The 25,324-nt window shown below is 39.1% G+C and overlaps 4 protein-coding genes and 1 long non-coding RNA gene across 10 annotated transcripts; 3 read left to right on the plus strand and 2 right to left on the minus strand.

Moving 5' to 3' along the window:
• Nucleotides 1-38: 38 nt before the first annotated feature.
• Nucleotides 39-3,341, minus strand: Nf-YA (Nuclear factor Y-box A). 2 transcript variants are annotated; one of them, XM_008193853.3, is made up of 6 exons: nucleotides 3,012-3,341; nucleotides 1,160-1,531; nucleotides 870-1,036; nucleotides 592-765; nucleotides 342-536; nucleotides 39-295 (listed from the first exon to the last, which is right to left on the minus strand). In XM_008193853.3, exons 2-6 carry the CDS (start codon nucleotides 1,518-1,520, stop codon nucleotides 242-244), a joined length of 951 nt encoding a protein of 316 aa, XP_008192075.1. In that variant the 5' UTR covers nucleotides 1,521-1,531; nucleotides 3,012-3,341; the 3' UTR covers nucleotides 39-241. The 2 variants fall into 2 exon arrangements, with proteins under 2 accessions (XP_008192075.1, XP_972706.2); XM_967613.5 differs by having other exon boundaries at nucleotides 852-1,036.
• A 151-nt stretch (nucleotides 3,342-3,492) lies between these two features.
• On the minus strand, nucleotides 3,493-15,824 carry Hipk (Homeodomain interacting protein kinase). Of its 5 annotated transcripts, XM_064358704.1 has the most exons (12): nucleotides 15,169-15,823; nucleotides 12,299-12,583; nucleotides 12,030-12,174; nucleotides 11,140-11,333; nucleotides 10,854-11,084; nucleotides 10,208-10,798; nucleotides 9,828-10,121; nucleotides 8,838-9,776; nucleotides 8,328-8,693; nucleotides 8,164-8,273; nucleotides 7,774-7,956; nucleotides 3,493-7,680 (listed from the first exon to the last, which is right to left on the minus strand). In XM_064358704.1, the coding sequence occupies exons 2-12, from the start codon at nucleotides 12,578-12,580 to the stop codon at nucleotides 7,491-7,493; spliced, it is 3,525 nt and encodes a 1,174-aa protein (XP_064214774.1). In that variant the 5' UTR covers nucleotides 12,581-12,583; nucleotides 15,169-15,823; the 3' UTR covers nucleotides 3,493-7,490. The 5 variants fall into 5 exon arrangements, with proteins under 5 accessions (XP_064214774.1, XP_064214772.1, XP_008192080.1 ...); XM_064358702.1 differs by having other exon boundaries at nucleotides 8,164-8,684; nucleotides 15,169-15,824; XM_008193858.3 differs by having other exon boundaries at nucleotides 8,164-8,693; nucleotides 15,169-15,824.
• LOC135267067 (uncharacterized) lies at nucleotides 11,458-12,227 on the plus strand. The gene is made up of 2 exons (XR_010335320.1): nucleotides 11,458-11,826; nucleotides 11,923-12,227. It is a non-coding gene; the product is annotated as an uncharacterized LOC135267067 (long non-coding RNA).
• Nucleotides 15,825-17,972: 2,148 nt separating the features above from the next.
• On the plus strand, nucleotides 17,973-21,405 carry LOC103312660 (interaptin). Its single transcript, XM_008193861.2, has 4 exons — nucleotides 17,973-18,326; nucleotides 18,409-20,768; nucleotides 20,820-20,964; nucleotides 21,012-21,405. The coding sequence occupies exons 1-4, from the start codon at nucleotides 18,272-18,274 to the stop codon at nucleotides 21,305-21,307; spliced, it is 2,856 nt and encodes a 951-aa protein (XP_008192083.1). The 5' UTR covers nucleotides 17,973-18,271; the 3' UTR covers nucleotides 21,308-21,405.
• Nucleotides 21,406-23,836: 2,431 nt separating this feature from the next.
• On the plus strand, nucleotides 23,837-25,286 carry LOC100142298 (uncharacterized). The gene is made up of 2 exons (XM_001814366.4): nucleotides 23,837-24,232; nucleotides 24,997-25,286. Exons 1-2 carry the CDS (start codon nucleotides 23,902-23,904, stop codon nucleotides 25,047-25,049), a joined length of 384 nt encoding a protein of 127 aa, XP_001814418.1. The 5' UTR covers nucleotides 23,837-23,901; the 3' UTR covers nucleotides 25,050-25,286.
• The last annotated feature ends 38 nt before the right edge of the window (nucleotides 25,287-25,324 follow it).

Below are 25,324 nucleotides of genomic sequence, written 5' to 3' on the forward strand. Positions count from 1 at the left end.
TCAAGTCAGCTGGTCAGGTCACACATTAAGTAAAATAATTAAAATGAAATAATTTATTAACAAAATTGATTACAAGATCAGTCAAACTGTGGTAAATACAAATTTCCAACGTTGAAAGTAAAAAACATAAAAACGACATGGATATGTGAATCAGACACTAAATTGCCTAACAATAACTATGTACATCAAATAATAAAACTTAAAAAGCTATATACAAAAGTCCTAAGATATACAAATTAACTTAATTCCCTTCGATGGAAAGCGGATCCGTTTTGATTATATCAGGCATCACATTCTGTAAAAACATTGTAGAACAGCCCCAACATACATTTTTAACTTACTTCTATTATAATGGGGGTTGCGAGTTCGATATTATTGTAGGGCACCCCAATCGACCTCTGTTGCGACTGCTGTTGCTGTTGTTGTGCCCTCTCCATTTCCTCTCGTCTTTTCTTAACCGAACCGGAGTGAAACCGGCCACCCTCGCCCCTTATCCGATTCATTGCGTGTCTGTGTCGCGATTCGTGCAAATATTTCTAAAACACAGCGAAAAATCAATGAAAAATTCGGAAAAGTTGGGGTCGGTAATACAGGTCTCTCTTTTGGAATTTTGCCTTCAGCCTCCAATTTGGCCCTCGCTTGTCGCCGTTTTAATATCCTCCTGTATTGTTTGGCATTTACGTAGAGGGGCTCCTCTTCCAGAAACTCGGTCGTTCCGGGAATAGGCACTCGTTGGAATTGCGTCCCACTGGACCCTGGCACCATCTAAACAAACGAGAATTTTTTTCCAAATTTGTTTCCTCAATTGGCAGGAAATTGGTATAATTGTGTGTGTTAAAATGTTTACGTACGTCTGCGGCATTTCTCACCATGACTAAGTTGCCGTTAGCCATAGTCAGTTGGTTGCCTGAAGCTGCGGCTATCTGGGGAACCACCGTCTGGGAGGGGGAGGTGACCGCGGGCTGCGCCACCGTCGTGGTCGCCGCCGCCGGGGGGCTACTCGCGATTTGCACCAAACTCCCGTTGATATTCAACACTGCCACCAACATAATTCTAAATTATCTAGTATTCAAAAATACAGTGAAACCTCTCCAATCCGAACCATTTATGTATATATTTTTCTGGTTCGAAATATCGGGGTTTTACTTAATTCTAGTACCTGTAGGCTGCGCTTGCTGCAAGGTCGTGTTGTCGATGGCCACCGGTTGGTAAATGAACGTATGCCCGTCCAAACTCTGGACGATTTGGGCTTGTTGGGGCTGCTGCAGGAGCACTTGGCCTTGGGCCGTCTGGAGGCTGGACACGGGTAGGACTTGTATTTGTTGGAGGCTTTGGGTGCCGGCGGGGGCCACTTGGATTTGGCCGCTTTGGGGCACGGCGTGCACCATGATTTGCTGGCCGTTCGCCCCCTGAATCACCTGCCCGGTGTTCATCTGCATTACTTGCACCTGTTGGGGGCTCACGCCTTGAACGGCTTGCATGACCACTTGGCCGTCGGTCGTCGTGGCGATTTGCTCCATCGCTGGAGGGGCTGTCGGAAGGCCACATTTTTCGTTAAATTAGCGAACATCGAGCGATAACAAAAAATGCTTTGTCCGAGTTTTTTTTTGGTGGCGATAAGGCCATCAATTGCGTGATTGTTTCAGTATTTCGGGTGATTTTAACCGGTGAACAACGTGAGACGGGTGTTCCTAAATTTATCGGACTTTTAACTCGCTGAAATTTAAATTTCGGTGAAATAAGTGCGTGCGTTCCACGATTTATGTTTGTTTCTGGATTTCCGCAGCTCGAGAAAAGGTAACAAATTTTGGGTTTGGCGGTCCTTAACGATGCGGTTTAATAATAATTTAATAATAATAATAATGCGATTTCGCGATTTTTGCGGTAATTTTCGAATATTAAAAATAGTTTTTTAATCATTTTCTGCCTGGATATCTCAAGAAATAAACAAGACATTATAAAAGGCCGAAACAGGTCAATTTTTATTTACAAGGAGACGCCTTTTAGTGTACTTTTGAGAATTATAGCACCAACCCCACATAGCACAGGATGTTCATTGAAAGATCCAGAAATATTCAATTAAAGTCCAGGATATATCTCATATTCGATGTATTTTAGAGTGTACAGTGTGACCTATAAGATCTATACCAGTCTATACTGGAAAAAATTCGTAAAGAAGTTCCTACGTTTACTTTTTTCATTTTTGATATTATTTAAGCCCGCAACCAGCAATACACCAATTCCCCTGCACCAGTTGTTTTTAATACTCCTATTCGAAAACAATTAACTTTTCAGTGCATTATTAGAAATAAAGCATGATGTATTTTGAAATGAGACGTTGCTAAAACACCTTGGAGTGCAATTATTAAAATCTTTTGACCACTTGACCTACATTTAAATCACCCGCCAATTTATAAAAAAAACATGTTCAATAAATAATCACTCTTATTATAACTTGTCAAAAATGTCAATTACGCCAAAATTAACTAACGCTAAAACAAGTAAAGAATTTTTAACAAAGTTATACGAGTAAATTTGTAAGTACCTAATGTTTATTTTTTTATTTCCCCGCAGTATGTAGGAATTAATTGCCTCCAATACAATTAATTGCAATATTGGCAAAGTGGTGTCAAGGAGGCTGGTGTGCCAGTCCCTTTAAACTTTTTCCTTTTGTCTTGTAGGTTATGAGGTGCAAGCGCAATCTTGGAAATTGCATTAAAATTTCGAGAACTGATTCAAAATTCGTGTAAAACGCGTATTTCGCACGAACTTTTATTACGATACGCAGAACTGAAAACACAGCAACGTCACAAAGGGCTTTCCAAGTCCATGTAAAATGTAAATCAGGTGTAGCCTTCACAATTGCAGCGTTTGGTCGCCATTACGCCTCGTCTATGTCGTAACGTGTTGAAAATAGTGAATTCGTCGGTGGTTCAGTAATAAACAATTGTATTTTGCCGGTTCAACCCTCGAATCATGCACCGAATATGTTTGATAATTTGTGGACTTACATTGGATATTTTAGTCTGCACTTTCCCAATGATTGGTCGACAAATTGTAGACCAATGGTCGCGACGCACTACACACGATTCGTTGGAACCTGGTTGTGTATTGGTGGTGATGGCTACCACTCCCTTGCGAGCTACGACCGGTCGATGCCCCGTTAGCTTATCGACGGGCGCAAACTACAAGCGGCGGGAAACCCGTGGCCAATTACAAAAGTAGAAAAGGAAAAGTTCACATTAACGATCGACACGCGATCGAAACGCACTTTTGCAACAACCGAACCGATTATTAACCGAAACAAAACACAATCAGTCAACTATTGCACCCAAATGTCAAATATCAACCATTTTCCAACGCCGACCTTGGTATCGAGATTTTATCGATTATATTCAAATTTGGCGCGGCTCCGGCCGCGCCCTCTGCATTTTGGATGCCGCCAGTGGCGTAACAAACCGCGAGGTGAAAGAGAGGTTGAAACGCGCCAAGCCTTGGATAGACTGTTTATTAATGCCAAAAGCACCTCTCGTGGTGCCGCTACATCAGCACAGATGTTGTACATTTTTCTGACAAAAAGGCAACATTTAGTTCAAATATAGAGAAAAACATACTAAAATATTTAATAAATCCTATGCAAGCTTTACAATTATAAATCTATGTTACATGCAGATATCCCTATGTTACATTAAGTTTACAAACGGTTTCAGGCCAAAATCACATTAATATCTAGTTTTATTTTTTATAAGAACATTGATAACTTGTACGAACATGAAAATGTGATTTTTAAATATTTTGGTCCAACTAACACGGTTGTGGCAGGTTACTTAATGCAGTCAGTATGTGCAGTCAAGAATTTAGTAACATATAGTTCTGAATTCGCCCCAAACGAACTGAAATCGGGAATTCAGAAAATATGGACGTCACAAATAATCACAAAAGTCATGTACCCTGCTAATGTTTCCAAATACCACAGTTCAAATCAACAAAAATTCGAAAATAGGCGACAAGTCGGAGAAATAAACACAAATGATATGTCGGTTACTACACTATCAAATCATTCCATTAGCAGTATACAACAGAGTTTTTCTCGTAGGACCAATTTTCCTAATATACATTTCTTCTAATTTTCGTCTACTTAGTATAGTTTAAAAGTTGCATTTAAGCTTATAAATTTTACAAGTTTCGAAAAAATAACTTTGAAATAAATTCCTTATGGGATTGTCTAAGAATTACGGGAATTATCAAGTGCAACATTACAGTTGAGAACAGCTAGAGTAGGTATTATGACTGACATACACTACATCACCAAAATCTAATTAATTACTTTTGAGATAAAAAACAGCAGTGTTAAATTTTAGTAGTTCTTTTAGTAAAACTGTAACCATCTTATACATTTTGTACTTAAATAAATATAAATCACCCATGCTTATATTAAGTGTAATTCCCCCAAAAAACTTCCGCCACTTCCGCCAGCCAAAAAAATTTTAATCACAGAATTACTAGTACCAAACATGAAACGGAAATTAACACACGCACCCAACAACTAAATTCGGGCCCAAACCCAAATCTAGTCATTGACAACGTATACTTCGTACGTGATTTTCTAGAATTTACACAACCTATATACACTTCATAAATATACATCTATTTAAACAATGCAACATGTTTTTGTACTATTCATCATTTTGTATTTGTGTGCGGTGCAAGTCGCGGAAACTCACTTGGGGAGATTACGGTAAAAAAATAAACACCAAAAAAATCCGACATTCCATATACAAATGGTTACGTTAGTTAATTAACAATATACATTAAGATTAACTCACTACGACAGCCTATCACCATATAAATTTCGGTGCGTACACCTCTAATTTCGCTATATATTGACATCAAACTACACCAGTCTTGTGTAACACTAATAATATAGTAAATCTACAAGAGACAAACCGGGAAATTGCCAAACGGTCGCTTCGAATTTAATTTGGGATACTTGAAACGGCGAGAGACACTTTCCCGGTTCCCCTTTGATTCTATTCTGTAGTGCAGCCTTTAGATCATTAGTAAAAATCTTAAATAGTTATTACATATCAGATCGGAAGTGATTACATTTTGATATTATAAAATTTGATCTAATCGCAAAACAGAATTAGAAAAACTACAACCAGTTTAAGCGTTTCTATACATAAATGTGTGGTAACTAATATAAAAAATAAACCAACCCAATAATAAGCCAGATATATGAGTGTAATAACACAATTCAATGTATTTCAATCAATTCTATAGAGAGATCGGTTAGTTTTAATTGAGGTAATTTGAATTATTGTGCTTTTTGCATTTTGATATTACACAGAACGATCCACAATACATTAAATCGCATCATTGTGGCGTAATTTACGATAACATACATGTAGTATTGGTTCCAAATTGCAAATTTATTCCGATAGAATGGCATTTGCCAATGCGCAGCAATCTGGGACCGACTTATATGTTAGAAAGGAGCGAATACAAAATAGTCAAGAGGATTAAAACTAAACTTGTACCAATTACATAGGATAAAAATGCATTACTTGCATATTAAAAGCATATTATGTACAACTAAAGCTGAAAGATTATAATACTGCAGATATATGCAAACTAACAATTATACAGATAGGCCAGTCTTAAAACAAAATTGAAAAAACCGAAAGCAACTTCGATGATTATCATACATCAAATGGAAAAATTTGGCAAATGCTACGAGACTACACTAATTCGCTGTGTTATTCATTTTTAGTATAAACATTTCACCCTGTGCATTATTAGAAACGAGAAGCAATTACAAACTCAGAGAAAAAGTGAACGTCATCGCTAAACATGTCGGTATCACATAATATCAATAATTATTTACAACAAACAAATTTATTTGTCCACTATATTTCGTCTGAGATTTTTAAAAATATTCTGCGAGTTACTATAATATTGTTCTGAGAATAAGGCATTATAAAGTCTCAAAACCAACTACGAAAGTGGAATAGAAAGAGTGATACCTACACAAGTCGAGAAACTTTTTTCATCACAGTACACACTTGTCAAAAATAACAAAAAGGCGGCGATGTCAAGGAACTGAAAGACTGAAAACATCGACATGCATGAAGAAAACTCTACGCAAAAAACACCTGATTATTATTGAACATTACCCAAATCTAAGTCTACACAATCCAAAAATATTATTTATTTGTACAACTACCATTAATACTCTACCATCTAGAGTTATAGGTATCGTACTCTAGTCTAAATAAAATATGCCGAAACCCGTAAAAACTATTACCCTAACCGAAAAAAAGTAATTTTTACGAATTTCCACCCTACATTTAGGCAATTATACGTTATATACAATTAAAATGATTTATTAAATATCACAACTATATATGCCGCAACTCTATTGACGTCAATCCCTGTTGAAAAAACATTAAGACAGCTAGTGCACACTGTTAATTTTTTTTTGTTTTTTTCTGAAACGTCAAACATAGAGTGTACGTCCAAGAGGGTCATACATAATATTAACAGGCACATCAATTGTTTTTATTAACATACCAATAGAACTGATTCTTCTTAAACGTCACACAAAAAAACCGCTTCAATACACACATGACTAGTAAATTTTTTAGTGAATTCGGGGAGATTTGTGACACGTGTAAGAAAATCACTTGACACACGGTTTCAAGCTTGACGAAGCTTTCCCACACCTAAAATAGCAAACAAAGCGTATCGAATAAATGTGAATCGACCACATCCTGACAGAAAACGTAACCTTAATAAGCATAAAATTAAAATAAATATACAATAAAATGCACATCAACTTAGTAACAATCATGTACTTTAAGTAATTCCATTAGATCGGATCGAACGCCGCTTCGGCTCCATGGAATTAAATCAAAGTCGAAACAAATATTTACAAGTAACAATGAAAATAACGCTAATTGACTAACATGACTAAAATGCTTCAACTATTCATTTTGATATGAAGGCAGTTTGAATAATTTTATGCAATAAATTAACAGAAATTGGACACTACCTCTGCATGAAAATACTATTCTACAAGATAATTCCCTTGTTTTTATTTTTTTAAATCCAATTGATTTTTTCTGCTAGTATATACATACATATTGTATTAATCACTTCATGCATCGATTACAAAATAATAATAAATTAAAGCTAGTGTATGCCCTTAAAACATAGAAAAGTAACCTTTCGTAATACTAGAAAATAAAAAATGAGTGAAGAACCTATAACGTGTAACCTCTACGCAACTGATTACAACTTAGCGTTAGTGTACCTGAATAATTGAGAATAATAAAGATTGCACAAAACACTTAAAACAAAAAGATAACATTGCATATTAAAACCGCTACAACCTACCAAAAACACTTAAAAATGACAAATTAGAAACTATGCAATATTACCTCGAACCGATAACGTTTAAAACTAATGATAAATTTACGCTTGGTGGCTTATTCGGCAAACCACAAGCTTGCTGGTTGGTATTGGTGACTTTTGGCGGGACTTAAGGGGGCGAATCCGTACGAAGCGGCCGCAACTTGCGACGGAAATTGTAGATGAGCGGGCAATGGATGACTGGTGTGGCTTGCTAAGACCGGACGAGCGCTTGAATGATGAGCTGGAGGCGGCGGCAGGGCGCGACTAAAAAAAGAAAAAAAAATCACACATTGTAAAACAATTAAAAACCCCTAACCATTCTACCGCGGTATTATCTAATAACTAAAGGCAACTCACCCCGCTGGAGCCACTTGATGCGTGGCTGAGAGATAAGCCGGTTGTGCTGTCGTTACGTAGACGGGCCGACGGTATAATTCGGTTTGGTGGTAAAGGGGCTGACCGGCTGCGGCCAGTGGATGTTGCGGCGATAATCGGGGGGCACCAGCGAGTGGCTGGGGCGATAGGTGAGCATTGCTGTGTCTACAACCACACCCATGCATCAATATCATGCTGGTACAACAAAATCTGGGATTTTCTATTTACTAAACGTAATAATTAATCTATCAATCAGAACTTTGCATATAGTTTTGTGCTTGTTTTTGTCGCGCGGGAAATCCAGATTTTGCCCCAAAATCGTCTAAAACCCCCCTACTCTACCCTTCCCTTCTACCTCTCCTGCACACCCACCTATAACTCTGATGTATCGCTTGTGGCGGTCCCCAACTTTTCCCCGGCGCCAGCAGATGTTGTTCCCTCGCTACGGCCAGATTATCTCTCGTCGTGTGCGCTGCAGGCGGCTGTATATACTCTTTATGAGTCTGAGTAGGTATATTATACTCCCTCAAACTCACAACCGGCACCGCCGAATGCCTCCTATGTCCACCGTGCGAACTTGGGTTGTGTGCAACCGGGGGCGCCCACGACACTCTCTTATCACTCGACGTATACACCACCTGATGATCTTGACTCGAACCGTTACCGTAATAACCCTGAATCGGTTCTTTACACGCTGAACTGCAATGCGATTGTTGCGACATGTTGTAATCGTTTGAGCGGTGATATTCAATTCCCGGTTCTTGCTTGGTCGGCACGTTCAGCATGCACTCGGACTGGGCTTTCGCTAAAAGACGCTTTTTCTGCGAGACCGACGCGTAATTCGTGGTCGGAGTCGGCTCGTTTTTGATCACTTGCTGCTGGTAAGGCTGGGACTGACGATGCTGACGTTAGGAGAGAAGAAAAAATATAAAACACAAATTTCAGCTCAATGTCAATAACTACTCGGATTGAGCTGAAATCGACACGAATTTAGGAAGCGACACGAAAAAGTCGATCGTGTCGCCTCCTTTCAAGACAGGACTTACCTTTGACGAACTTCGATCTTCGTTATCACTGTCCGGTACCGACACACAACTGATGACGTTTTTCCGATTGGTGACGTTGTTACTGACCCGATTCGATTTTTTCCCCGGTGTTCCCTCATCTTCACTATCACTGATAGTGATAACGGAAACGGCCGGTGACGGTGTGTCGTTTATAGTGATTGTATGTTGCCTGCCATGCGTTTGCAAATGATGATCGTGCGAATTTACTTGTTGCCACGTATTTGGACTATGATTCCTTCGATTGTAATTGATTTGCTCTGACGGTGGCGTACTTTCCTTCACCCTCTTCTTGACCGGACTCAACTGTGTTTGCTCTTTCTTATCATGTTGCGACCTATGATGCGTCGGAACCATCAGATGATGATGACTATGATGTGAGTTCGACTGCTGCATATGATGATTCTTTGAACTTCTTTTACTCGTGCCCCACGTGCTTCCGGAATGATCGACAATTGCCGAATTGTAAACTTCAGTCGCGACATCGACCGGTAAAACGGGCCGTTGTTCTTGCAAAATGGCCGAAGAATCGACCAATAACGGCCTTCCCCATTCAGCTTCGGACAAAAGCGGTTGTTGTATGGCGGCATGTTGCGGTATTTGTTGCCATGATGGTACGATGGCCATTTGTTGCCGATTGGTTGGCCATGATGTTTGCACGGCATTGGTCAGCAGCATTTGTCTTCCAGTGGGCTCGACAACGCTCACTGGGACGTACTGTTGCTGGCCCGGTTGGCTGAAAATCGGCTGTTGGATTTGTAACGGTGGCTGTTGGACCACCGCTACGTGTTTGGCGGGTGAACCACCCATGCCTTGGTAACCAGGACACAAAATGCTTGAAACGAGTTGGTGTTGAAAGGGATCGGCTCGGCTACTTGTGGTGTATTGGCGGCCAACGGTACGGCCGTTGTATATTTGGTACTGGAAATTGGGAATTAATAATTGAACCTGAGGATGCAACAAGTCACTTACAAGATTATCGTAACCGGACCGATCTCGGACTAGTCGCTGCACCTGATTGGTCAGTTGGTTGTTTATTGTGAATGTGACGTTGCCGTTTGAACCCGGCACGAAATTGACGAGAGATGTCGCCTGCTGTGCTGGTTGATGGTGCGAACCGGAAGCCGTGCTGTTGTAATCGTTACGACGACAAACTTCCATCATTTGAACACTAGCCTTGACGTTATTGCAATGCGCGTAATCAACCAAATGGGCCAAACGGACGAAGGGATGGTTCAAAGCTTCGCCGGGAGTCGTCCGTCGCTCCTAAAACATAAACAAGATTATTTTACAAGTTCTTTGCCTCAATTTCCGAACTGTTTTTTAATTAAAATAAACCAAATAAATATTGCTACCTGGTCCATCGTTAGCATCCTCTTCAGCAGATCGATAAACTCCTTCCTGTCCACCTTCTCGGCCAACAGTTGCCCCCCTTCCAGGTCCGTGGGCACATTAACCTGCCCGATATCGTCCAAGCAATTAAAAATGTACTTTCTCGCCTCTTTCGACTTAATCCCCGTTTCGGCTTCGTGTTCTTCCGGCGTTTTCAGCCTCCAAAACGGATACGTACTGTCCATGTCGCGATAGAAAAATTTCGTCGTTTTCGACGCGTTGTTCAACATATGTTCGGTCGGTAGTCCCTGCGTCTGACTTATGTACCTGATCTGATCGTATTCGGACGATCCCGGATACAACGGCCATCCCAGAAACAATTCGGCGACAACGCAACCGAGCGACCACATGTCGATAGCTTCGCAAAACGGCAAACCGAGAATAATTTCGGGGGCGCGATAATAACGCGATTGCAAATAAGTGTTGCACACTGCTTTGCTCACGTGACTCGCGCTACCAAAATCGATGACCTTGACGCGGTACGGCTGACGCACTGGATCCACCAACATGATGTTTTCCGGCTTAAGGTCGGCATGGATCAAGCCAAGTTGCTAAAAAAAATCAAACGATCCATAACGACAATCGGCTAATCGATAAAACAGTTACCTTCAGTTTTAGCAACGCGGTCAGCACCTGTTGTAAAATGGGCCGAATGTATTTCAACGGCAGAGGGCTGAATTTATTCTGTTTGAGAAAATCGTAGAGGTTCTGTTCGAGCATTTCGAACACGAGACATGTGTGGTTCTTGTGTTGGAAGCACTCGTACGCACGGACGAAATTAAATTCGTCGGCATTTTCTTGACTCAAACGCGACAAAATACTCACTTCGATTTGGCCCTAAACAAAACAATATTACCACATTTGACCAATGAAACCTTTAGCCAATTATTACCTGTCTGGCGTACGAAGGATGATTTTTGAGTATTTTAATCGCGACAATTTCATTGGTGCCCTTCTTCCAGCACTTGACGACTTGTCCGAAAGTCCCCCGTCCAAGAAATTCAAGTACTTCATATTGATTTGCCATCGAATAGAGCACCTCATGTTGTACGAGTTGATAGTCTCCGTCCGCTCCACTGCCAGAACCTGATTCAAACACACTCATGTAACCTGTTATTTCAAACAGAATTTTAATTTTACGCACGGAGAACTTTGCCACATTTGAAAAAATAGAGACCTATCTTGCGACACTTTAACGTTACAAGGAACGGTTAATTTCCTACTGTGATTCATTAAGAGAAAAACCATGATTTAATTGAGCGCGCCTACTTAGCGGTAATAAAATCGATTTATAAACGCAAAACGATATCTCGTTACCGGTTTTTCAAAACACAAAAGGTTAGTCACGAAAATGTTTGTTTTGGTTAGAATTGTGTATAATCAAACAGTAATGTTACATTCGTTTTTCATTCAAAGAAGAATGACTTAAGAATACCTCAGGATTATTTAATGCCCCTTGGCTGTCACTACTTTAGGTTATTAACTGTAAAGTTTGGCAGTGTCAAATTATAAAATTAAATTTGTTGCATGCAGATAAACTACTAAAAATGATTGATTGAACTACTAAAATCGAACCCAGGTAAAGAAAAAAAAAATGAAAAAAAAGCAGCTTTTGTTGATTGTAGCGTTCAAATCAAGCATCTGTCAGGTTTTTCTTCACCACAGCACATTTCAGCTCCTAGTTCATTACTTCATCCATCATCGAATGCTGAACGTAGTGTCACCTCAATTACTGTGGCGAGATCTCATTTGGGTACGAATTAAAAAAAAATGGTTCATTACATTTTTTCTTACCTTGCGGCTGGGGGTTCGCCCCCGGAGCCGCTGTAACCTTGCTGTGGGCCGTCGTGGTTGCTGAGCTGCTGCAATCTGTATTGGAAATAGCCTCGCCGCTATCACCATTACCTTCCTGCGACCAGGCTTTACGCTGCAATAGCATTTTGGAAACAAAATCGACTAATTAAAAAATCATAAATGACACATCTTTGACGTTTTTTTTCCTTCAATCATGCAAAAACAATTTGTTTTTGGCACAATTGGCGGCCTCTCACCTTTTGGCCGCAGCGCTGGTACGTATCTATAAGTTTGATAGTCGATGCGCGTACAAACGGTTGCTGATTACTCGGACTTGCATTGTTTAAGTCAGTCTGACTAAAATTAGTCACTGCATACACTGACTCTTGGGGCACGAACGATGGATCAGCTGTTGGATTGCTGTTAGTGCTGCTGCTGTTGCTGTTGATGGTATTGTCGACGCTGTTGTAGTGCTCTGATTTACGTTTTTTTGTTTGCACCGCCCCGCTGCTGCTGCTGCTGCTGAACATGTCATGCATTCCCTGAAAACACAAAATCTTCAGGTTGACAACGGGGAGATCCCACAGTTGAAATTGCTTGGCTCAATTTTTCGAAAATCGTCCGTAAAGTAGTTCTTTTCGGTACTCATACGTTATAGTAAAATCGTCATGAAACCTTCTCTACCGTGCCTGAGTCAGTATGTGGTGTAATTTTGGTATTCAGATAACTATTTTAAAACAATTAACTCGTGTCTCTGAAAATAGCAGTATTTGAGTAACAATTTCTCTCATTTCTTCATGCGCCAGTCTATCCAAACATCGTATTTGCCAACGAGTTATTTCAAGCGCAAAATCAAAACAGTTAAAAATTTATTTTGAATCTCCCAGCAAAACACGGATTTTTTTTACAATTTGTTACAAACCTATCATTTACTTGTATGACGCATAAATATTTTTAGTCTTCTCCAAATTATACAAATCACCAAACAAGGTTGTAATTTTTTACTAGTCGGCCGCGAAAACTCGTTCAACTGTCCTCTTAATTTGACAGTATGACAGTTTTTCATGGTCACCTAAATATCTCTACGAAATAATAAAGCAGGAGCGGTTTTCCCCTCCCTAGAATTACACTTTTGGGACAAACATTCCGTCACGTTGTGTACACTTTTGTCATTAATTTTAAATTAGTACATTAAATGGTTCTTTTTTTTTCGAACGTGAGTCAGGTGTTTTACAATGGCACGTCCTTTTACGGTCGCAGTTGAAACGCGTCATGAAATAAATAAATATTTTAGCAAAAAGCTAACTTGCCAATTGAACTGCCGACATGTGTTTTCTGCCATAAACTCGGTTCCAAACTTAAATTTAGGGTAATAAAAAATTCTGTTTACTGTTTTTTCTTAATAATCTTTACAATAATCTCAGTGACGCATTTTGAATCGATAGCATTAGCAAAGATAATTTTACAACTACGCACTCAGTTCACGCTTTCTGCATTTTCAGTGTCGTGCGTCTAATTGGAACGGATTTCTAATATAAATTTTAAATATTACCCGGAGCAATAAGGACAACTGCTCGAAAAAATCTTATCTTCATGCATTCAAGTTATAAACATCTCGACAACAGCATAACAATAATTATTGATTTTATTATCACTCTATTATCGGAAAACTACCATAAAACAATACTAATCAACCCGTATAGACACAATTCGTCATAAAAATGTTATTGACGGCGCTGTAATGTTTGTTATTCCATCAACAAATCCAATCTTGCGTCTTAATGTCGGCTGGGAAAGCTGATATTTCCCAAATTGTATTTCGTATTGATTCTAAGAAATGGGACGAAGAATTTCACAAGTGGCATGTATCAATTATTCAATTATTTTGTCAACATATCGATTTACTTTGAAACGTTAATTGAAAACGTGCGCCCAACGGACAAAAAAAATTCGTTTGTAGGATTTTAGCCGATACAGCTCGTTAATCATCAGATTTGAATATCTAACGGTTCATGGCAAAATGTTGTCATCGTCACCCACACGTCGATACGTTTCCTTGCAAAAACTTTACAGGCGGTGAAAAACTTCCAACATTACTGTTGTCAAATGTGATGCGACAGTTCGTCGTTAAAGGGTCGCGAAAACAAGTATTCTTGACAGTTCAGCAATAGTTTGCAAAATTCGAATTTGTTTTTTCGCTCGGGAAGGTTTCAAAATAAGTTTTACATAACAAAATCGACGGAACTCATCGAGTTCCGCTTTCAAACACGTTGTGTAACCCGATTGAGCCCAGATCCATTTTGACGATTTTGTGATGATATAAACGAAAAACATGCAATAATTTTGAGGTTGCAATCAGAAAGTTGTTTCATTTGAGGTAGCGGTCACGTTACACTCAAAGTTAATTACGTTTCAGACTCGCTCTAACTTTTTTTCGTTTAATTAAGTCTCAAGTGTAACAAATTGGAATAAATGCAAGACGTCCGGGGCAAGAAAATAATTTGCAACCAAATTTGAATTGCAATTGCCGCGTCGGCGATAAATGCAAATGAAAACAATTTTGTTTTTCGAGCGTTGCGTCCGCGTAATGAAATACCTAAATATTTTGTTATCTGTTGTTGATAATAAATGTGTTATTAGGTAAAAAAAATACCCAGTAAACACGTGTTAAAAGCTCATTACATTATCACGTTCTGCGGATTCGGGGCCACGTTTTCGTAAATAGAGTCGAATTATTGGCAAATTTCTTCGCCTCGTCAAAAATAACGTTTCTGTGTCAATTATTTTCTCGAGTAAACAGGCTCGTTATTCAACTTGGCAATTCCGCTGCATCTTGCAACATATGTTTGGAGAAAAAATGAACTTTTCTGATATTTCCCACGAGGAATGCAGCAACAAGTCTCGCTAAAAATAACGTAATAAGAAAACCGAGTCATGTCTCATCGGGGGCCTCCCATTGGATCGGGCTCAAATTCAATCCGAGCCAAGCAATTCCCGGTGGCTTACGCAACGCGCAATTGTTTCGTGTCCCTCCATATGGGGGCTGCGGTGGCGGGCGCGTACCGCCCGGCGTCGCGACGCTCACCGCCGCCGCAGCGTTAAATATAACTCTGGAGGCGGTTTTTACCTCTCTATCCTCCTTTCTTGGGCAAACAGCTCAACTTTCATACTGACATACGGACAAAGAGGTCCTTCAAAACCCAGCCATCTTGGAATCGCCGCCTCGATTCAGTTTGTTTACAAACGAATTTTTCGTGTCCTCACCACCGTCCGGCACATTCCGCACCCTCGCACACAAACACGCACATCTTCTGCACGATTCGCAACCAAATTCGATCACTTGGGCCGCACTATTACGCCGTTTTTTGCGTTTTTCTTCATGCTGTGCCACTTCGAGAATCTACGTATTCGTTCTAGTTGCCGCGACGACCGCCAGAGGCGCTGACTCACCGCAAATCGGGGACGAAAATCGAATGGATAAGTGGGTTGGCGGTCGTCTTTTGCGTATTTCTACGCACAATTCCGCGAATTCGAGCGAAATTAACCCGCAGCGAAGGCAAAATCGCCTTTGGAGTATTTTGCAACCGAAATGCAACGGTTGCAACGCCGAAAACAATCGAGCAACAAGTGCCGTCCCGCCCCTGCCACTTTGATCAAATTTTATCCAAATTGGGGTACGGACGAGGCAGATTTTCAATTCGAGAATCGGCGGATTTTTACAAAGTGCGCCGTTGCGGGACGAAAATGCACTTTCACAATTCACGGTTAACGCGAGGAGTAGAAATTGTGTCAGTGCGGAGCTGCAGCTCCAGAAAATCGTAATTTTAGAGCGACGTGATGCATGGAATGCGCCTGCTCGGTGGATGACCCGCCTTACACCGCGGCCTTGGGGTTGTCTACACTGGCGTCACGATGATTCATAAAGAGGAATTCCCTCTGTGTAAAACGAAAGACAACGCAGTCTTACGCAATATTTTGCTTTTTATCGCCAAAATACGGGTTTATGCGAAATTTTCTAAAAAAATAGCGACCTTTTCTCCCTAACAATGTCTTCTTTAAAGAGGTGAAAATCAAAATATTTCAAAAATACAACAAAAGCTACCAATAAATGTAACGTTTCTTATTGATAAACGGACCAAAATTCTATGAAAAAAAAGTAATATGACTTTTGAGCCTAATTTGTGGTTTTTCAAAAGAGTTTAACTACACTTTTTTGAGAAAAATTACGCAGTCTCGGATTATTTTTGACATTTTTTTTAATTTCTGGTCTGACAATTTTGGCTCACATCTAATTAAATAAATTCTTTGCATTTTACACGCCCGACTGTCCATTAGAAAGGTATTTCCCCTAATTTTTTGGTAATTTTATACTTAGTACGAAGACAATAATTAAAAAAATATTATCGTCCAAAGAGTAAAATTCTGAATTTTATTGTAAACTACGCGTATTCACTTCAGATAATTGTTTAAGAAATTAGCAAAAAAATATGTTTTAAATAAAAAGCATGCTAAAATGATCGAATAAACGACAAAATACTGTTATTTTCGGCCCAATTTTCAGCTCATTTGTAAGAAATTTTACTAGATAATTGTATTTCTGAATAAAAAAAACACATGAAAATGGCAAAATAAAGTTATTCTTCGGCTCGATTAAGCAAGTTTTCACAAAAAAACTGCGTCTTCAACTCACAAACGCATTTAAATGCTCGAAAAGCCAATCAAAATAAAAAAAATCTTTAAAAAAATTTAATTTAACGTGATTTAATTACTTTAATTATTTCACGGTTCACGTATAATTGTTCACCATAAAAATACACAACTTTGCCCTAATTTAACCGACCTCGTATCTCTTCGGTAAACCTTGTATCTCAAAATATAGGCAAGTATAAAACTGTACCCCAGAATAAAACTGTACTAATTCCACAATAAAAATGAGTTTCCACAGATTTACGTATAATTTCTTCCCAGCTTTTTGTTGCAAAACGGCCATAAACCCTATCATAGTTTCCGAAGATATGCATCTTAAAATTGAATTAACTGATTCTGCCAAAAAAAGATTTTTATTTTACCTGTTTCAAATCTTCTAATTTTAATAAATTTGTTGAAAAAAACACAATAGTAATAAAAACAACCGTCTTTAAAATTTTCGGTTTATATCAATTCATAAAGCATAAAGTAAGTAAAGCTATTTTGCTTTTTGTCACGCCGTATTGTTCAAAAGAACAGCTTTCAAACTCATCTGAATTTCTGGAAATTCACGACACTGTTTAAAAAAATACCACTCTGGCTGGTTATTTCTCCGGAAACAACTTATCTGAATCTTAATTTTTTACCTAGTATTGTAACAAGCCCGCTATTGTGTAACTCGAGGGTGGCATCTTATCTCCAGATAAGTTTCAAACCCCCGAAAAGGCATGTTTTACATCACGTCAATCACGTGTCAGTGAAAAATGTCTGTTTTTAAGTATCCCACAATCGCGCAGCTGACAAATCTGCACTAATTAAACGACATAATAGTCGATATATTGAAAAGCAACCCTTCCGGATCTTAATTACGGTAGTTTATGTCGATTTTGAAAAGCCGATCGCGTGCCCTCCGCTTGATTATTGTTGTATACAAACCACTAATTAGAGTGGAAATTGATATGCGGAAAGGGCACGTGCCCACACAGGAAATAGAAATCAAATCGGAATGATATTTGGGGTTGGAAATAAATAAAAACTGATACTTACCGCTAGGAAATTGATGAAATAGTCGATGATCGAGCCGCACATAGATGTGGCCAGGTAGAGAGTGGTCTAGGTCTAGACGAGAGTAATTAGCAAAGTATTTGGCGACTTGTACATTTTGGGAAATGTGATAAGGGAAGGAAGGGTAAAGACAGTCTGAGATGGGATGGGAGGGATTTAGATAAGAGAAATGTCACAGAAAAGCACCACCTTTTATTGAAAAAATAAATCCAATCAATAACAATCAACAAAAAATCGACACCAAAATCAAGACATTTTTGTCTAATGGCAATTTAATTGTCCAAGTCGGACCGGCACCAGAGGTTGTAAAATTTTCTGCGAATCGGAGCCACGTATTGTGTCTAAATGGCTCAAGACCGCCCTAAAGCCATTGATGACAGTAAAAACTCAAGACGTAACGGATAGTCTCCAGACAGGGGTGCTCTTGTGATCGGTCCAGACGTTCATCTAGTCGAAGTGAAGCAAGTGGTGTGCTAGCTATGGCAGTGTTAAAAATACTTTTCTTATTTTCACTTCACATTTGTGCCCCAAATTGTAAGTAAATTCAATTAGTTTATTCCTTTAATAAAAGTGTTCGCAAAAAATTTGATTTGTTTGTTTTTTCGCGTTGTTTCAGCGGTTGTTTGCGGACCGACTGAAGATTATAATTACTCGTTGGAAGATGAGCAAAATTCGGTTAATTTCACACACGTGCGTGCGAAAAATTTGAGCGGGAATGTGCAGTTGACGTCGCTTGAAGTTTTGCGAACAGAAATGTTAAACAATGGCTTTGGGAAAGTCGAAGAGACCACCAAAGTAACAGTCAGTGTAAATAAACACATTGGAACAATCATCGAAAATCAACAACAAGACTCTTTATTGTCCGAAGTTGGGACAAAAGCTCCGACAGATGGTCTGGAACCGATCGGTTTGATGGATGTTTTTAACGACACATCTGGCACTTTGCCCGATCAGACCACTACAGAAAAACTAATCACTGACACTCCATTAAATTCAGAGATCACTGAAAAATCCCAAGATTGGGTTTCAGGTGATTTGAGTTTAATTTCGACGGTTCGAAGTGAAAGAATTAATTCAGTGGATGATGAGAGAGTTGCCTTGATTAGGGGACTGATTTCAGAGAGTGAAGAAATTGAGAATTTGTCCACGTTTTTAGAGGTTGATGAAGAATTGCTAAATGAACATGAGGATGAGAAGGACGTGGAGGGGGCGATTGAGGACGACATTAATAATATTTTGACGGAATACGAAGACAATGAAGAAGAAATAAACCAAAATAAAACAGAAACTGGGTCACAAGCAGTTAGAGAAAGCACCACAATTTTTACTCAAGAGAAAGACGAAACGGTGGCTTCAACGTTTACAACTGAAGAAATTTCCTCGACTACACAAAATAGTGAAAAAGAAATTTTCAAACAAACAACAATTTGGAAGAAATTTTATCTAGATGAAGAAACAACCACGGGATTTTTCACAACTTTTTCCGAAAATATTTCTACAGAAAAACTTTACGAAACGACACAAAAAGAAGAAAATGCTGTAACTGCAACAGATATAACAAGTCAGGGAAAAGAAACAACAGAGTTTGCAGTAGCTGAAGATTTTAATGCGATGTCAACAGCAAAAGAAGAAATTTATATGACTCCTACAGAAAGTACAACTTATAATTTTCTTATTGCAAAAACTGAAAATGAAGAAATTAAAATTGCTGAAGAAACTGAAGCATCGACACCGAATTATGAAAACGATGGAGGAAGAAAATTTGAAACGAGCCGAATAAATGAAGAAAGTTTGTCCACTGAAATGTTTACAGAAGAACCCTCCGAAAATATTACATTACTTTTAAATAAACTTGAAGAAACTGAACTATCGACATCAACAACCGAACTTTACACAACAATTTTTGGAAAAAATACTGAAAGAAACTCGAATATTACCGAAACTATGGAAATTTTTACAGAAAATCAAACTGAAATTGTACAAAATCAGGAAGGGAATTTAGCTACAACACCACTTTATGAGAAGGAATTAGAACAATTAGAAGAAATTATTGATAACATTACAACAACTTTGAATAAATACGAAGAAATTCAAGTTTTCACGTATGAACAGCAAACAACACAGTTTCAGCAACAGTTTGACACCACCACAGAACATGAAGAAAGCAAGAGAAAGGCAGAAAAAGAAAAGTTTGCAATGAAAGAAGCAGAGGAAGACCAAATTAAAAATAAAATCTTTACAAAATCCCCAGAAATTTTAAGAGAAGGTTGGAAAAACAACACGGAAGACAAGCTTGAAAATATAAATGAAATAACTAATGAGGAAAATTTTGATAAAGGTCACATATCAGAAAAATTAGCAACTGAAATACGAGGTGAAAACAATGCCGAAAAAAAAGAAGAAAATATTAACACAAATGAAGCAAGTGATGATATTTTACCAACTACAAATTTTATTTTAACCACAAATAAAACCCAAGAAGTACTTTCCACAACCACTGAAGAAAATGAAGATTTTGTGTCAGTTTCCACTCCCACTAACACAACAGAAACCGAAATAAACGGAGGTTTTTTGAATTCGTTAACATCAGGAATTTCTAGTTTCCTTGGAACTTTTTTCGATTCAGCAGAAAAACAATTCGAGGAAAAAAATTTCGGTGACGAAGACATGAAAAATAAATTTGAGGAAGATAAATATAACGACATATTCAACGACGAGACTGAAGAAACCAAAGAAGATAATAAAATTAATCATTTTACTAAACTAAAAGTTAAAGAACCGTACAGAAATTATTTGAATCAGTTTGAGGAAGAAACGACAACGATAAACTTAAACTTGGAGGATTTGAATTCAGCCTCAAAATCACCTCATTTGCCCTCGAAAGCCGACAGTTTGATCAATTCTCCAGAAGTGCCCCAAATTTTGATTAAAATCAACGACGAAGAAACAAAAGTTGTTATCAAAATTATCACCAACGTGAGTAGTTCTCGATTTATTTATAGATTTAAACTCAAGTCGTGCTTTCAGGACTCGACCTCGTACATCCCCTCAAACGCCCTCGTCTCATTTCCATCCCCGAACACCGTCAACATCACGTGGAAATCGTCATCGTTTCGAAACAATTCTTTACAATTTGTTATGGGAAATTCTCTCCGCCTCGTTATTGTCAAAGGTGAATTTCACACAGCTGCCGATCTAAATATAATTCGATATTTTTAGACACCGAAATATACATCCACCAGACACTTATCCACGAAAATAAATTCGATGTTGACACGAACTTAATCACTTTAGACGACGACGTCCAAATTTATTTCTCTAATAGGGACATCTTGGGATTAGATCAACGAATCAAGACCGAATTTTCGGAAATGACAAGTGGGGGCAAAAACTTGGCCGAGATTACCGGAGGCTGCGTGGGGGCGTTTCTGCTGGTCGCAGGTCTTGCCTATTTCATCACCAAGAAGTTGAGAGGAGAGAAACAGAATTTCGAACCCAACACCGCAGGGGCATAGTTCAGTGTGATGCAAACCAAAGAAACTTTATCTTTGTAGAACAATATTTACGTAAATCACTTTATTGTATATAAAAACCTCGTTCTTTTGTAATAAATTTTTATAATTACTCTCGATTCTCATTTAATCGGTACATCTGCCATTATTCAATCAAATTACACCTTTTAAACGTGTTGAGTCGAACAGCTGAAATTCGGTAACCCATCGGTCTAATTTAATAATACCCCCAACTCGTGCCGTACAGTTTCATAATTATCACCTGCCTGAAATGACGATCCAGATGCAACTAATATCATAATATCCCGAAACATCTGGCTAAGTTTTTGCCAAAAACTAACTTAGTGCATGATGACGGGTCGATAAGCGAGTTAAGGGGTAAAAAATAAAAAAGTACGTAATTGAAAAATTGCAAACTCGCATTTTGACCGTTAAAAATTCGAAAACAAACACCGGACACATTAAAAATTAGTCGAATGTAACGATTAACAGTATTGGGGCGCACCCACTAGCCGCGATATGGGAAAAAGCTTCAAATTCGCCCTTCATTTCCTCTTTAACACATTTAGTACCTGTTCTGGGCTCAAATATGTTAAATTTATTACACAAGTAATGAATGCCATAAATTTTATGGGCGTGGGAATTAGGAGCAAAGCGCCACTAAATCCACCCTGCGCCCCAGTAACAAAATAAAATGTAACAAAATTATCGCGGTGTATTACTGGTTGCCTAGGCGCGCACTTAAAATTCCTGAAAATCGGCTGAAAATTAATTGATTTTGCCCCCGGTGCGTTGTAATCCAATTTTTGAGTGTTTTGAGGCTAAAACACTACGCAATGGAGGTTTAGATTAGCTCTGTTGGTCTTCAGGTGGACGAACTGTTGACAATGTTGACAGTGCGCACATCCTCCTGTAATCACTTGTAATTACACGTCTGTGTAATTTTTAATGGGAATAGTTGATTCCTCCCGTGGTGTGCGTTATGGTGGATGATTGTAACCGTCATCGTCAGGGAAGTGTGACGACACTCGCCCGTACTTTACCGGAATATCACATCCTGTCGCTCATTAGGGGCCAGCAAAGGATCAAAAATTCAAATCCTCAACGGCCACCAAACTAATTAAATCAAAAAAAAGGTCACGACCCACAATAGAGCCGAGATTTTTTCCGCCAGTGACGGTTACAACTCCCACGCTAACTAACCCACCCCTTTGAACTCTCCTCTTGTTGGATCTGTCTCTCGAAAGAATTAATTGGCCAGTGAGTGAGCTAAAAGCGAGTTTAAACGTTTTTGACGCCGTTTTTCAACGCCACGATGCACACAATTTTCCTCAAGTCGCGCTTGCTTGACCGCGACAGGTGCTAGAAGGATTTGATTTGATTTCGGTGGAAAAAATGCAGAGGACTGAAGCTAATTTGCGTAATTGCCGGCCCGAGCCCGAGCAATTATATCGAGCTGAGGTCGGAAATTGGTCACAAAGTGCTTTGTTGGGTGATGATATGAAACTTAAACAGAGACTTCCGACAAAGTAATTGTTTAGGAAACATCCAATTCCACGTGGAGCTGCCGCGATCTGTTTAATTAGACGGTGCTTCTTCCGCCGTTTATCTTACGAATGTTTACACACCCAAGAAAAAAAGATTCGTTGGAATTTTCGTCTGATTTTAATGTCAAAGTTTACGGCTGTGATAATGCAACAATGGCTTATAGATAAAGATGTTTGATTTGCAAATACACATCCCATTTGTTTGTTTTATGCAGCAAGAAATGATGTTTGTGTCTAAACGAGCATTTAATCTCTCTTATGTTACTTTCCATTGAACCTAATTAGCATTCCAATATGAGGCATCCAAAAATTTTGGGAAACTCTGGCAACACGTGTTTCGTCAACCAAGTTGACATCATCAAGACGATGATAAAAAATCTTTTGTTGCTTCAGACCCGCACCATGTTCCATTTTTCACTATTTTATTATTACTATTATTTTCATGTTTTCAGAAAAATTACCAATACGCCAAAACAAGGTGAAAAAAATAAAAGGAAAATCAAAAACTGGCCACCTTAGAATATTTACAACAGTTTCAGACGAGAATTTTTTTATCCACTTTAGAGTTTTTTGAGATTCATGAAAACAAATAACTTGAAGGCTATTTGTGTGGTATACTTATATCATTATTTGCCATATTAGATAACGAGTAATGACTGCAGACGGGAAATTAATGCAAAAATTAATTTTCATACCGTCATAATAATATGACGAAATTCGAGCTAATATTATCTTCCTACACCTGTAAACAAAACTGAAGCAAATATTTTCCGAATCACGTATTGCAATGTATTGTATCAATTATCATTATTTCCAACATAAACGTTTATTTCATTGGCCAAAACCTCCAATTTTTTATCCCATTTCTCGGCAAATCCTCGCAAGGACCAGCCGTCCTACCATGGCTAATTCCCCTCCACGACCCCATCCTCGCTCCCATTGGCCCAAAGCCATGAGCTCGAAATAGTGGGGCAACGAAAAGAAGGCGAACACGCCGCACCAAACCATTCAGTGTTAGTGTTAGTAGTAGTGCAGTTTCCTCGAGAAAAAATGGAAATCATTCACGTTTCCAACCCCAAAAATCGGTTCCTCAAGCCGAAAAAGCCGCTCCAAATCAACAACAGTGAAGTGAACGCGGCCAAAAAGTGCCTTTTTGGCGCCCCCGACGCCCAGGACGTCGAAGACCTGCTCCAGGAGCAGATCAGGGAGGACTGGGAAAGGATCAAGGACCGGTTCGGGATCGACATGGAGGACATCGAGAACATGGAAAGCGCCAGACGGGAGGCTTACACCCCCAGGAAGCGGAAACTGGAGACGAGTAGGAGGAACGCACGGAGGAGGAGGCTCTTCCAGCCCTATCCCAACGATAAAAAAATCACAGGTGCGTTTCCGCTTCCGGGTTACTTGAAACCGTTAAAAACGTGTGAAGTTGGGAAGAAATGTTACTTGATAGGTATCTCGGTTGTTACGGTCTGGTGCAGTTCGTGTGATCTTGGCTTGAAAATTTTTCGATTTTGAGTGGAGACGGACACTAATCACGACGTCTCCGGTCTGTCTGGTCGCTTTCACTCACAAATAATGCAACAATTTAAAATCCATTAGATACCTCTTAAAGTGTTGTCGCTGTGAGGATTCAATTAGACGAAACGATGGACGTAATGAGATTTTTATGAAAATAAATTTAGAGGAGTTTAAGAAAAAATCCAATTAATTTCGCGGGGGTCACCCGGGCGTGACGGTTTAATTGGGCCATTGTAGCACACACGGTGTGCCAAGTAATTTTGATTTTGTGATTTTTGTTGGCGCTAAATTCGAAATAGAGCGCATCTGCCCGGTTTGCGGCCGCACCTGAGCCCTATTATCCTCCCGTGATTCATTCTCTACCTGAGCCTTGGGCGCCCGTTTTTTGGCGCCAATTCGAAGGCCGTGCAAGTGCAGGCTGTAACCTGTAGTCGCGCGATTTCGGATGTTGCATCCAATTAGACGCCATGTGGTAAAATCGGAGAGCATCTGCACGTCTAAAAATATTCGGCCATATGGCCCTCGAAAGCCGCCAGGTGCATGGATGCAAAATTCTGGCGGCGTGAAGGTTACACACCAAATCCGATTTGCACGCTTCTAATAAGTGGCTTTCCTTTGTTGCAGATTTCTTCCAAGTGAGAAAGGCCGCACTGCCGCCGCATGAAAAGAAGGACTGAAGTTGAGACTGAATTCGAGCTTATTTATCAAGACTTATTTACGCTGTGTACATAGAAACGTGTGATTTTTATTTACTTATTTACCATGCAGCATTTAACCCAAAGGTCTGTAGGTAGATGGTTCTAGAGAAAACTATGCCGATTTAGTCTAGTCCTGCAAAATTGGGTGGAAAGTTTCTTACCGTATTGTGTAACCTAACTGTATATAGAAATAAAATTATTTATTGTGCAACTTCACTGCTCTTTTATTTACAACCATTACCAAAAAATTACCA

This window comes from Tribolium castaneum, chromosome 9 (assembly GCF_031307605.1).
Source record: "Tribolium castaneum strain GA2 chromosome 9, icTriCast1.1, whole genome shotgun sequence".
Taxonomy (NCBI): domain Eukaryota; kingdom Metazoa; phylum Arthropoda; class Insecta; order Coleoptera; family Tenebrionidae; genus Tribolium; species Tribolium castaneum.

Coding starts and splice junctions, on each gene's coding strand:
- Nf-YA (XM_967613.5), bottom strand. CDS start 1,520: ATGGAGCAAATCGCCACGACGACCGACGGCCAAGTGGTCATGCAAGCC. Junction 766..851: donor TGGTGAGAAATGCCGCAGAC/GTACGTAAACAT, acceptor TCGTTTGTTTAG/ATGGTGCCAGGGTCCAGTGG. Junction 537..591: donor AAATTCCAAAAGAGAGACCT/GTATTACCGACC, acceptor GCTGTGTTTTAG/AAATATTTGCACGAATCGCG.
- Hipk (XM_008193858.3), bottom strand. CDS start 12,580: ATGCATGACATGTTCAGCAGCAGCAGCAGCAGCGGGGCGGTGCAAACA. Junction 12,175..12,298: donor ACCAGCGCTGCGGCCAAAAG/GTGAGAGGCCGC, acceptor ATGCTATTGCAG/CGTAAAGCCTGGTCGCAGGA. Junction 11,334..12,029: donor GCCGCAAGGTAAGAAAAAAT/GTAATGAACCAT, acceptor TGTTTGAATCAG/GTTCTGGCAGTGGAGCGGAC.
- LOC100142298 (XM_001814366.4), top strand. CDS start 23,902: ATGGAAATCATTCACGTTTCCAACCCCAAAAATCGGTTCCTCAAGCCG. Junction 24,233..24,996: donor CAACGATAAAAAAATCACAG/GTGCGTTTCCGC, acceptor CCTTTGTTGCAG/ATTTCTTCCAAGTGAGAAAG.
- LOC103312660 (XM_008193861.2), top strand. CDS start 18,272: ATGGCAGTGTTAAAAATACTTTTCTTATTTTCACTTCACATTTGTGCC. Junction 18,327..18,408: donor TCACATTTGTGCCCCAAATT/GTAAGTAAATTC, acceptor GCGTTGTTTCAG/CGGTTGTTTGCGGACCGACT. Junction 20,769..20,819: donor TTATCAAAATTATCACCAAC/GTGAGTAGTTCT, acceptor TCGTGCTTTCAG/GACTCGACCTCGTACATCCC.